The sequence below is a fragment of the Calonectris borealis genome, chromosome 7 (assembly GCF_964195595.1).
Source record: "Calonectris borealis chromosome 7, bCalBor7.hap1.2, whole genome shotgun sequence".
In the NCBI taxonomy this organism is placed as follows: domain Eukaryota; kingdom Metazoa; phylum Chordata; class Aves; order Procellariiformes; family Procellariidae; genus Calonectris; species Calonectris borealis.
In genome coordinates this window covers 38951190-38964684 of record NC_134318.1, presented here as the reverse complement: position 1 = coordinate 38964684, position 13495 = coordinate 38951190, and the positions used below count along the sequence as shown (strand labels likewise).

At 36.6% G+C, this 13495-nt stretch overlaps 1 protein-coding gene across 12 annotated transcripts in view; it reads left to right on the top strand.

Annotated features, from left to right (window-relative positions):
* The window catches only part of ATE1 (arginyltransferase 1), an 86194-nt gene extending 75238 nt beyond the window's left edge, over positions 1-10956 (top strand). For 11 of the 12 annotated variants that reach the window (XM_075155207.1, XM_075155203.1, XM_075155220.1 and 8 more), the window contains one exon: positions 7790-10956. In XM_075155207.1, coding sequence (XP_075011308.1) covers positions 7790-7968 — 179 coding nt within the window. In that variant the 3' untranslated portion in view covers positions 7969-10956. Of the gene's footprint in view, positions 1-80; positions 1584-7789 lie in introns of those variants that run through there. The other variant, XM_075155204.1, reaches the window with a different exon arrangement.
* Positions 10957-13495: the final 2539 nt, after the last annotated feature.

The window sequence follows — 13495 nt, the reverse complement described above, 5'->3', positions numbered from 1 at the left end:
GATAAGATGCGTTTTTCTGCTTAGAAACATTCTCTTTTTGAACAGTGATTTCAAAAGTTCCTATTTTTTTCTTGTTAGAGTAACTGCAAAGAGTTGGCGGATGGAGAAAATCCTGAACATTTTACTGTACTTCCTTTGTGACTTGTGCTTTCTGGTTTTAATTAAGAATTCTTTTCACTGAAATTTTTGGTTGTTGTTTATGCTTCATTTTAACTGTACTCTTATTTTGGTTCAAGTTAGTATTTTTATACCCCAAGGCATACTGGTCTTTAATATTTCTTACGTATGAGTCTAGCGTGAAAGCAGCAATATGAGAATAAAAACACATTTCAACTCACTGTTTTATATAAATATTACTATTAATGGGTATTGCTTATCTTGGTACCATGCATAGTCTATTTTGTCTTTGAGGACGACTTCCTATGCTTTGCTGGTGAACAAAAAGAAATAATGCTTTAAATTGAGTAAAAAGTGAGCTTAAATTCAAAGGTCAGATTCATTAGACTTCTGATTGAGGTGGAAACATTTTCTATTTCCAGTAATTAATATCTTCTATATATCAGTCATAAAATTTGAAAAGTTTGTTTCTTTGTTTTAAAATCATTGATCATTAACTGTGACAAGGTCATGTAAACCAGATGTAGCTTTTCTTTAAAAAAAATTTGACAAGGCTGTAGTGTTTCTTAAATAAATTAACATTGCCATAGTGTAACCAGCAAGGGGTGGGTGCTTCTTGTGATCATTTTTACACCTAGTTTGAAAGCTCGGTTATCGTGGACTTTTTAACTCCTTGTAAATTGGATTTTAAACCTGTTATTTTTCTTTGATTTGGAAAATGTGAACACTGTGTTCATCTTTAAAAACGATGCAAGTCCTAACTGCTTCAAATTTGAAAATTAAAAACTGAGAACAACTTGAAACAAAACCAAAACCGAAGCATCCCCTTTGGACTGTCAGTCTGAAAGTACTGAAAAGTGCTGAAAAGAGTCTTCGTACTCTTTTTTTCTGTGGATTAAATGTTTAGAGGTAAAAATAGTTTTTCTGAGATTCCATTTTTAAGCAAAATGGAAACTAATTTATAATGTGAGTTATTTATGTGGGAGTTTCCTTCAAAGACTGCTTTCAAAGTGAATCACAGGTTGCAGTTAATGGTGGCACAGTTTTAAATATTTTAAATTTTGAGTTAGGACTGGTTCTTTGTCTGTTTCCTTTCTTTCTTCCACTGTTTCATCCTGCTATGGAGAAAATAAAATCCAGGTTCTCTGTGTAGCATGAACGCAGAAGCACAAAGTGAAGATGGCCAAATACTTTCTTTGTTCCAGGGGGTTTAAGTAGCATTTAGGGAAGCTGAAATTTATGATCAGAAACAGTGTCATTTCAGAGTTTAGCAGGAGTGCCGTGTTTCTTTTTTGAATTAGAAATACCAGACCTCAGTAAGTCGTCTTGCTAATTCTGAATCCATTCTGTACAGAAAATATAAGAAATATTTTCCTGAGACTAATGTGGGTTTTTTTTAAACTGGCAGTTGTCCTTTTTCCTATTTTAAAAATAAGAAAGTCAATAAATTTGTCACTTATTTTTAATGATTTCTTCACTTATTTTCATATAAATGGAAAAATGTACTTTAAAAAAAATGTTTGCTTGCTTGCATCTCTAGATTATGCCCCTGACAAATTTAAAAATGTCATGTCTGTGAGGAGTATATTCAAGGGAATGAGGGAAGAGGTACCATTGATTCAGCATCCATCACGCATGGCTCTGAAGAAGAGCAGTACAGAACGCTGCCGCTACAGGCTGTCTTTCCGAATCGGTATTGATCAAAACCAGCTTGACCCAAATCAGCCACCACCAAAAAGCTGGTTTAGTAATAGTTTGCCACAAAAACCTTTGAACCATCCCACTTTTTTCAATGCGCTGTTGGCTCCAAGCCTGCGTAGAGTCGCAGCAGGCTGTTGCAGAGCTCGCTCTCTAAGCCTCAGTTGTACGGCTTTGCACGTGCTTACCCAGCTTTCTGACCAGATGTAGCTGTTTTTCACTTCGGCTTATATTAGGTAGTAATAATAAAGGTTAATGCACTTGGAGAATAAAAATATTTTGATATCGGCTTCCCAAAATAATTTTATAAAAATGCTAATCAATTCCTACCCTGTAAGAAAAAAATTCCGAACATGAAACTTTGAATTTCTGTGTAAATGCACACTGATGCCAATTTTGCTATCGCTGTGAATAAAAATGGTAAAATAATTCCTCCTTATTTTATGTTGGTATTTCAGCAGGAATGCATATCAGCATTTGAAACTCATGTTGGTATTTCAGCAGGAATGCATACCAGCATTTGAAACTCATGTTTTGGTTTCAGGAGGGAGCTTGCAGTTTTGGGGGGAAGTTGGTTTGGTTTGTGCAAAGAAATAAAAACTGAATTGTACAGGAGTATGTCAGACTGCCTGCTCTTCACATTCCTCCTGGTCCCTTGAGTATAAAAGTATTTCTGGGGCTGATTGCTAGATGAGGCTGCCTTTGAAGACCACTGCTGTTACCTTTAGCTTATTACTCAGTGTCGCTCAGCAATGTTGACTATGCTTTTGACGAAGGCGCGTGTGTGTAGCTGGGCCAAGAAATCAAACCAATATCTGCCTGACATCTGCCAAGACAAATTACTGAGAGGGTCTTTAGATCACTTCTACTTTTTACTTTGTTTTTTACCGATACTTAGCAACATATCTGATATGTGTTGTTTTTTCAGAAGAGAAATCCTCCATGTATGAATTGCATTTAATAGAGATATGGGGGTGGGAACAAAGAATTTTAACACCTCTTTGCAATTTTTTAATGGGATCACGGTGGCAAGGTTGAATTATATATGAAATCTCTCCTATATTCAAATTTCAGTAGATGAATGCTATCTAAATAACTTGCTGTTTTAGGACGATAGGGGAGAAGAGAAAGAAGCGACAGTTAATTTATGCAACAAGAATTCAGGGGTTCTTTTAGCTTTGAGACTTACAGGATGATATTTCTGTAAAGACAGACAGTTGGCATCCACAGTTGCTCAGTTCCCTAAAATGATAGTTACTTTCAATCTACAAAATTGATTTTTCTGAAGTTTAGGGTTTTTATGTATTTACCATCCAAACTATATTGATACATGTAACTGAATTATGGGGTTAAATCTTGTATGTTTTATATGTGAAGTGGCAGTGTCTCTTCTGTAGACTACAATTAAACAGCAGCTCCATGAGAAGATAATCTTCACAGATACAAAGGCAAAGTCCCAAGAATTCAAATGGACATTAGTAGTACTGTACCTCTGTATAGTACTATTGCTCATTTATAATGTGCTTTGTTAATAGAACTGCTTCCACCAAATCCAGTCATTTCGAATGATAAAGATGAAGTGGTTCCAGAGATGTTAGGAGAGAATGCACAGAAATAGATAAATGGTAAAAAATTGTAAAAAACCCATAAAAATATGTCCCAAGACTCAGTGATACTCGCTTAAATGAACAAAATGTGGACTTACAGGAGGGTGTTTTCTACAATATTCTTAAGAAGCAACTTAGCACGTGAGCGGCGTGGCACAGTCTTTGAAACCATGGCGTACAAGGTCTGGTCTTAGTCATACAGGGCTGGACTGGGGTGATGGCTAAAGAAGCAAGCCTTAGAAAATTAACTGACTATAAATTATAACTTGATGAGACATCCAAGAATTATGCACTTGGAAAAGAAATTTTGACTTCAAACCCATGATTTTATCTGGTTTGAGATTTCTGTAAATTAATGCACCAACTACTTGTGAGGAGAAGCAGAGGTTAGTGGGAGACTCAGGAGAATTAAAATGAGAAAGTGTGAGGAGGAAAAAACAAGCTTTTCTAGCTTTTTGATGGTAACAATACTGCATTCAGTGCTTACAATAACGATTAAAGTTTCCCTGACATATTTTTCTACTATCTGATCAGTCTGGGTCCTTCCAGAAATAGGAGTCACTAACTGAAATTGCTTTAATAAAGCACGGAAATAATACTTATTGATAGAAATGTTTTTCTTATTTTCAACCAGTAATTTCATTTAATAGAGTATATGATCTATTTTTGAATTGAGATTGCTCCCAATTGCTGTATCCCAGCATCAGTCACACAGAGAAGGGGTGTTAGAAGTCAGTTGGCATCTTCTTAAATGTAAAGCAAACTTTATCATGTGCCACTCAGTAGGAGCAGATACTTTTCTTTTTGGGAGAGTAATTTCTTTTTTAAACAATACCGGAGCTCAATCTGTTTTTATTTTCCATTAAATTCTCTTAAAGCCATTCTGCTTAGGTTTAAATCATGAATAAAGGGAGTACTTTCCTGAATTCATATGGTGTTGCCTCCAGAGCAGTAGCAATTGAAAGGTGGCTGAATTTTAACTTAGGGACTTGTTATTATGGTGACACAAGTTCCTATTCGCCTTCTCTAAAAGCTTGACTATGTACAGAGATTATTTTACTGATACCTAACATTCCAGTAAAAGGTCTTTTTCAGATGGAGTTTAAATTATAGATATATTTAAGTAAATTTACAGAAGGTTATTTTTATCATTAAAGTTTTTGGAGAGAGTCAATGGAGAAATGTTAACTAAACCAGGTAATCTTTGTAAAGACGTTTTGGAAGTTTTAAGGATAATTATTTTTCTGCCTTTCAAACCTTATTTGAACAATCTGGAATCAACCTTAATGTGTAGAAGAAATATAAATACAGTCAATCAAATCTAAGTTTGTGAGACCAAACATATCTGGGTTTAAACTTTTCCTGATGATAAACTCATTACCAAGTCTTTATATATGTAGTTTATACTGTCTGTGTTAAGCTTAAAACATGTCTGAAGTATTCATGTTACAGTGATTTTTTTTCAAGATATTGGTATTTTCTTGATTGCTCTGGGAGGGCCGTCTCCTGCCTGAGGGTTGTGTTATAAACCTGTGCCACAGTCCAAGAAAGGACTGGTCTACAGCATGGTTTGGCAAGCCTTACTTCTCCCCAGAAGACGCTTGGCTGCAGTGCTTAACAAATTTGCTAGAACCCTCGTCATAATAACTGTTTCATATAGCTGCACAGCTAGAGCTAGCATGGGCCTGACTGCACGGAGGATAATGCGCCGACTTCTCTTGATGTAGTGAGTAAAAGTGGAGTAAGGGTGTAAATGCTGAGCAACAAGAACAGAGTTCAGCTGAGCCAGTAAGGCTACAGTGAATCTGAAGGTACGCTAGCGTTAGTTACTGTAAGAAATTGAATCTGGGGCCAGGAACACTACGAGCCAAAAGATGAACTCATCCAGAGTATCAGGCTTCAGTATTATTTGAAAGCAGTGAGTGTCGAACAGTCAGTAGTGAACGGCTTTGAAAGTGCTTTTGGCGTGAGACTATGAAGGCTAGGCTTGGCGTAAATCCATTTCAGGACACAAACTTACAGTCAGCCTAGAGGTGCAGTAAATATAAACTTTCCAATTTAAGAAGTTAAAATAACTTTACACTTGTGTCACCTCCAGAAGCTAAACTTGCAAATTTTTCCTTGGTGAACTTTCAGAAATGAGGAGGATGTAATAGAAAGAGGCCGTAGGGCTGGTAGTAAAAACAACCTATTGGGATATCAGAAAGGTGTTGGCCACACATCAAAAACCTAATGGGTTTCAAAGAGGGAGAGAAAGCCATAAAGTGTTTTTGACTTGAGTGTTTATCTAAAGCAATTGCCAACAATAATTAGTGGAGAATGCAATCTTAGCAAGTACTATTCAGATTTTCTTCCTTCAAACCACGTTTTCCTAGCTGAGTCTTAAGAAATACATTGGGCTTTCATGTTAGGAATCAAAACATAGATAAAAGTAATGAAGTCATTCTAAACTTTGTAAGGCAGGCTTCGTTAAGTTTCACATACTAAATTCAGGCAATCAGCAGAAAAATGTTTATAAGGCATTCCTGTGGATGAATAAGGGCAGGGTCTTAAGAATGGCTTGCAAAGAAAAGCATTTAATGACCTCCTTTGTCTTTAATAAAGCATAAAGAATATTAAGCTTTTCTATAGTAAAGGCTACATTTTAATAGAGATTTTTTCAGATTCTTCCAGACAAGTTGCTTAGTTTATCTGTGGCAAGCCTAGTGAGCTTCAGGTATGTAAAAAGTAAAACAGGACTTGGTGACCAATTTGCTTGCCTGAGCTGGTGTCATATCCTCTGCACTTTGGATCTATTGCCATTTGTGAAACTTGCTGAGAAAGTTCTACCTCTGTTTATTCTCTTATTAAAAAAAAAAACCCAACCCTATTTTTGCCTGTGAAGTAGCTATTTGAATTACCTGGTTTTCCACAGCAGTTGGTTTGATTTTGAGTCAACTGATGATCAGCAGAAGGCTTCATTGTGGGTGTTGTAAGCGGGGAATGGTGTAGAGCAGATACCATTCAGATCCTGTGCAAGGAGCCTTAAATGTTCTAAGCTAAATGAAGCGAGTACATGAACATACAAAAGATTTTAATTTGGGGGCAGATTGATGCACTACTTAAAGCTAAGCAATTATACTTTCTTGTCTCTTCAGTCAGAATAACGTCCTGATGCCAAAAAAAGATTGAATCTTTGCATAGTTCATGTCCCCAGATGCTGACCTCCTCCAGTAAGCATCTCTGTTACCATTTGAATTTATATGGTTCTATTCTCACACTCGTATTTCAGCTTCTGTGTTTAAGTTGACTCTTTCATTGGTGGCTTTTTAAACCTGAAGTTCAGAAAACTCCAAGATTTCTTTTACTAGTATTTTATAATAATTTTATTAATTTATTCTGCAATGGCCTTAGGCATGTGGCATGTTCTCTCACTTTCTTCAAAGAGTTTTCTAGCACTGTAGGGCCAATTTTTCTGACACACAGCGGCTATATAACATTATTATTCAGCAATAGTAGCATCAATTGGATTCATAAAAATACGGAAGTTTTAACTTGTTCAACGCTGCTCTTATGTGTGTGATTCTGGTTAAATTAAGTCACAAGGGGTCTGTAGGTGAGGTTAATAAGATTCAACTATGGCGTGTGTATCTTTGAAAGCTTGAGGAATTATGTCGTGCCCACCCAGCTAGTGCTTGCACGGCTAACTGGCGGTCTGCAGAGCTCGGGGATCAGACTTGAAGTAAGGGCATGTGTTTAACTTCATTCTGCTAGAGAAATGCAAAAACCAGTATAAATGAGGAAAAAAAGATGGGGGCTGGAGGGCCGGGGAGTTTCACCTGGGAAGGTAGTTTATTGCCTGATGCTTACCTAAGGCAAACAGTGTGGAGGCTTCTTGCTGGTTTTAGTACATGTTTCACACCTGGGGAAAGGGAGTGCTCTGTGCTGGTGGATTTTGCAAGCGGTGTAGTAATTAAGTGCAATATGGCAATAACAGCAAGTCTCTTCTGGTCGGTTGTGTTTGAAAGTATTTCCCAGATACGAGTTTCACTTCCGGCAGTGGGCTCCGGCAAGCATTAAGCGAACATGAATTTTAAAATATAGCAGTAGAGGTATTTTCAGAAATGCTATATATCGCCATTAGAAATGTGTGATGCGTGATTTGTTTTTTCACACACCATAAATACGGTTACTTTGCAAGCTAGGTTTTGTTTTCAACCATGATTCCAGAAGATTGCTCTGTAGATCAGCTCTGCTTTCATCTGCTGTTCATCTGCAGATTAGTTTTATTACTTCATACAGTTTTCATTATGAAAGTTAGTTGCATAAATTAGGATCATATGGACAATATACATAACTAATTTTCCGTTCTCTGATTCTCTTTGCAGTTGATGAAGGTCGTGTTAAGGAACTGGGCAGAGTGAGAGTACTTCACAAGAGAACTGTGATGCCTTACAGTGTGTATAAGAAAAGAAGGAAGGGGCCAAGCGATGAAGCCAGTGTTCAGCAATATGCAAGTTTGGTTGGACAGACCTGTTCAGAAAGAATGTTGTTGTTTAGAAGTTGAAAAATCATGAAATGGCGTTTTGATGGCACTACCTTTTATTGCACTGCCACTGGATGATATGTACTATAGTTGTGTGTTGGTATGCCTACTCAAATAGCAGTATGAAATACAGGTATATATCTAGGCTTGTGTGAATACACGGTACTGTGTTTAAAGGCCAACTCCAATAAAACTTACAATACAGCAAGGCTTTAGCAATATAAGTTTAGAAAAACATGCTTGCAATGTATTTTAATTAAGTAGTTTTAGCCTTTCTATGCATTTTGAATAATTCTAAGTATCTAAGCAAAATGAAAGACAGGTGTCTTTTTTTGTAGAGACAAAGGTTGACTAAATCTAGATTAACAATAATTAAATTACAAATGTTTTCAAATAGCACCTTGGATATCTGTTGTTAAAAATTGCCATGAAATTTATGCTTGCATTTGTATGCTCCTAAACTCTTGCAAAGAATTGAAACGTGTTGTTACTTTCTGACGTGAAATCTGGCATGGTTTAATTTTATTTCAATAGTATATTTAAAAGCAGGAAGAAATTATTTTCAGAGCACGTTCTTCATTCGTTTAAAGCAGTAGGTGAGTGTCTGAGGTCCTAATGAATGTAGGAGTTCATAGTAGATTTTCAGTGGCAGGGGATGCAGTGCTTTGGAAAACTTTCCCCTTTAGAGATGAAACAGAATAGTTGCACTATAAATATACCAAAGATATGCAGCCAGGTGGCACAGTGTTTTTTTGGTATAAGCCTTATCCTTTGTCTAAAAAGAGTGGATATTTTAATGCACATCACTAATGTAAAATAGAGCTTGGAAGGTTTATCCTATAGCTCTTCAGTGCACATTTCAGAACTATGCTAAAAAAAAGACGTGAGGTACCACTGCTGGGTTTTATTGCAATTTTTTTCTGCAAAATTGTATGGGAAGATTTAAATATCATATTCCTGCATTTTTACTGACCGTTTTGTTTATGGTACAGCAGCTCACAAGTTAACATCTGTAATAATATTTTACTAAATACTTCTGTTGGAAACACAGGAAGTTGTGATGCTTTATGAAAGCACTTTATTATCTGATACATGAATGTTGTCATTGGTAGTCTGTGTCCCTATTAAGTCATACAAGTTATAGGAATTTTGGGAAATAACACTGTTGTATAATTCAGTAATGTATTACAACATCGTAACAATACCAATGCATTTGTGTTTCTTTCTTCTTGGATAACAGGAGCTAGTATTTACCTGTTAACCTTTGAAGAAAGATTCTTATTCAAGAATATACGTGTAGGTGTTTTTCCCCAGAAAGGAACCAAATTCAATTTTGCCCTCTGAGGGTTACATCTCCTATCATTCATGGGCTTGATTTAATTTTAAACACTTGGCCAATATTATTAATCATTGATTTTTATGTGGAACAGATGTAAGAATTTTGGGATCAAAGTGCATTGCAGATTTAACTTTTTTTTCCATATCTGTTTGATCATTGTAATATTATTGGTACAGAGTACAGCTTCAACAGTAATTTTAAAAAATAATTTTATGTTTAATTAATTGGGATGTATTGTATTGATCTACTCCCAGTCTGCAACAAAATTGATTATTTCTGTCAGCATTATATCTGGTATGTGTTTATCTGTTGCCTGGTACCGAGAAGTTTCTGTATACTGTATAATCTAGTTTGTCCATGTCTTATCTAAACCTATTGCCGTGGGAGAACCACTAAATACTACTTATGAACATTATTATAAAGAGTTCCTTTCTGTGGAGAAAATGCCTTTGCCACTCAGTAAAATGTCAATAGCGTAACATTTTCTGCCTACACAATGTGTTGAAAAGCAGTGATGCCCATAGGGCTTAAAACCAAAATAAATGAGAAAACCTTTTTATATGATATAAAATCAGTTAATGGGCACAGAGGAACTCCAGTATGACTTGCAAAATCTTAGAGGTTGTCAAAATCATTTAATGATGGCCTCGCTATGCTCCTGGAGGAGCTAAAGCTTCTGTTAAATTGCAAGGGAGCAAACTTAACGTCACCACTGAGAGTTCTTGAAGAGCTCCATCTTCTTGTGCCCACTATTTGTTACTGATATGCCTTCTAGATATGTATTAGACTTCTATCTGATGCTCTGTTTCTCTTGGGGAGCTTTTAAGGACTGCAGTTAAAGAAAAGTGAGATAAGTATAAAATTGAAAATTGAGTACAGCTTGAAGTTGTCATTAATGTGACCACTAAAGGTAAGTGACCATTTCCTGTGAATTCTGAAACGGTGCTTTCACTTTCTGACCTCCACTGGAACTGCAGCACCACGGCACACTGGGCTTCTGACTCTTACTGAACTCAACTGTAATATATATATATATATATATATATTTTTTTTTTTTTTTTTTTTTTTATATATATATAAAAAAGTCAAATTGAGATTAACTCAAAATTTGAGTTCATCTGATGTAGTATGCTGAGATCTGACTCGCTTCTTTAGTGTTGTTTTAGAAGGAAATTGGTGCCATATTTTTCAGGACTGAGACCTCTCTCCCTGTCTTAGAAGTGGAATAGAATCTGAGGATGAAGTTCAGTAAATTTTACCATTGAATTCAGTGGGGCTGAAAATTCACCACTATTGCAATTTTATTTAATAAGATTTTGTCATTGAGAATTATTGAATTTAGAGATATTTAATTTAGTACAAACTACTTTATAAGAGTTCTTTTAGTGTAGTTAGTTTGTGAGAGTTAATCCCTAAGGTAAGGTTGCCTTGTTCTATCGCCTGTTGATAAATGAGCATAAAATGGTGGTAAAAAAATGCAGAGCGGTGACCAGTGCTAAAAAATACCATTCTTTGTGTTAATTGGAAATAAATGGGGAGCTTACTCATTTCCAGCATCAACACATTTCAACAAATGCAAAAGAACCCGCATGTTGCGTTTGTAACTGCTTTTCAGCAGGCCTGTTTGACTTGTAAGTATAGAAAATAAAGTTATTTCTAGTCTCTGTGAATTATTGTAAGTAAGTAATAGATCCGAGTGTGACTTCTGTCTTCCTTTAAAGGAATTCATTATCTTGGAGGTTGACTAAGTGTCCAGTGAACAGCAAAATCAGGGAAGTCAAAGAGTAGCAGTGATTAGAAGGGATACCTATCAGTTCAAAACACATGACCATATTTTAGAACTAAATTTCAGTTCTAGCTAGGCAGATTAATGAAGAGTTTCTGCTTTGAAACAGAATTTATAATTCTTTTGTGACTAGAATACAATAAAATAAAATAAAGAGGCTTTCCACAAATCAAGGCTAGGTAGGACTAGCTATCTACTTTAGTTAGGCTATACCGTTTCTAGTTGGTTGAAAAACAACCTTTCTCTGAAGTAAGCAGCCAAACAAGCAACACAGAAATCTGGATTATGTGCAGAAAGATAACCAAACACTGATTCGTTTTCCTGCTGGATGAGGCAGAATTCCAGCTAATTCTGGATTCCTGAATGGGACTTTTGTCGAAGCCTAGTGCCACCACGGCTTGAAATATTGGCGTGCCAAGGCTTGCGGTGGTCCAGGGCACAAGGCTCTGTCCATCCTTCACATCATACTTCCCGGGAGCATTTATTTTTTCTGTTTCATTGCTCCTTTGGAGTCTACATCCATCACTCTTTTTGAAGTTCTGTTGCTCTCTTTGCCAGGTGATCATTCTGAAGCTACCAGCCTGGTCAGGCATGTGTTTCTGAATTCCTTCTCATTCTGTTGTCCCAGAAAACCCTCCCGACACATATTATGTGCTCTCCTCATCAGCCTTTCCACCTCCACCATTCCCTGCAAACTGTAACGATGGTTCTTGCTTGTTCTGTCCCAGTCCTGCTACGGGAAGAGTTTGCATTTGGAAGGGTGTAGACAATATTTAGGGCACAAATCATCACCACATTTCAGGGAAATCATCAGCGTTTCCAGAAGCATCGTAGCCACATATTGTACCCAATATATTTATACAACTGCACCTTCAGAGCCTCTTGCATATGATCTCACAGACTGAGCATAAAAAAAAAGCCAGATTACGTTTCCACTTGCCAAATGATTTGTTTTCTTAAGTTGGTCGAAGTGATGGAGAGTTTCCAAGCCCTGACTCTGTGGCTGTCCTTAGGAGGTCAGGGCGGTGAGGTGTCTTCCTCGGTCAGGCTTGAGCGTCAGCTGAGGAAGGGTTGGCGATGACCCTGCGTGACAGAGAGGGGAACTGAAGGTGGCTGCTGGTCGGAGGAGCATTGACAGGTAAGTAGCCATGTGATTTGCCTTTCGTTATGAGACAGATATTAGTCTCACTGGGGAAATAAAAATGCACTGTGGAAAACAAATTGTATAAATAACACCATTTATACATGGTGTTAACCATAGCTGCTAGCAAAATGAGTATACCAGCTAGGTTGATTATAATAAGCTCATTTTATATGATTTTTTTTTTTGAAAAGCATGGTGACTAAGTCGCCAAGTATACAAGCACTTACTAAACAGAACATTTTGTGAATAGAACTGCATAAGTACAAAGATAATGGCGGGTGTTAAAATATGTTGTATAAGCCAAAACGCATTTACAGGAACAGATGTGCAATAGTAACTCATACTAAACGTAGTATCCAGGTGCTAGCTGTGGTCAGGGGATTCCTAAATAAAATAGTATTCTATAAATTAATCTACTATATGCATTTTATAGCACATTTAAAGCTCATCTTGTGAGAGCTTTATTTTCTAACAGTATTAAAATAAATAAGAATGTAAATAGATGAAAGTAACATATAAACCTAAGTATAGCATATGTTAATGCTATCTATATTAATACAAAACAATCTTAACTCTGAAAACAGTGGCTCTTGCCCTTCATCCTAGACAAGTAACAGCTCAGAAACTTTTTGGCTGTATCTCTTCATGGTTATGTTTTACTGTTTTGATGTTTATTCATTTCCTTATTATAACTATTCCCATCAGATTTTTGTGCTTCCCATCAGTTATTTCCACTTCGGTTTTGACACATAATACATGTGTCTGCCAAAAGTCCTGCTGAGAGATTGCTATCAGGACAAAAGAAAGTGTTAGAAAGTCTGTTAAGTAGTGAGAAGAGAGCAGAGTCCGCAGGGACAGTCAGTCTGCAACCTTTGTGCTGCAGAAAAAGCAGGATTTATTTACAATTTAGTCTGCTGCAGGCTTTAAAATAAACGTGTCAGATTTCATTCATTTCCCTTTGTCTGTGACATCTGATTGTCGTTGTCCAGGAAGAATCAATGGAGCATTGTAGAATATTAAAAAAAAATATATATTAAGGTCAGTGTACTGCATTTATGGCAAAAAGCTGGAGTTAAGGAATGAAATTGCATTCAATGAAATCTCAAATTCTGTTGAATTCTGTTGAAATTCTCACTCAATGTCTACATAGGAGCAGAAAAGTGTATGCTGGGTGGGACTTTCAAAACCCGTTTGCTGCTTCTCCCCTGTCTTGTCTTCTCCAGGCTGAAGCAGAGCAGGAGCACATCCACCATCCCTCACGGGAGTGAACCTCACTGTT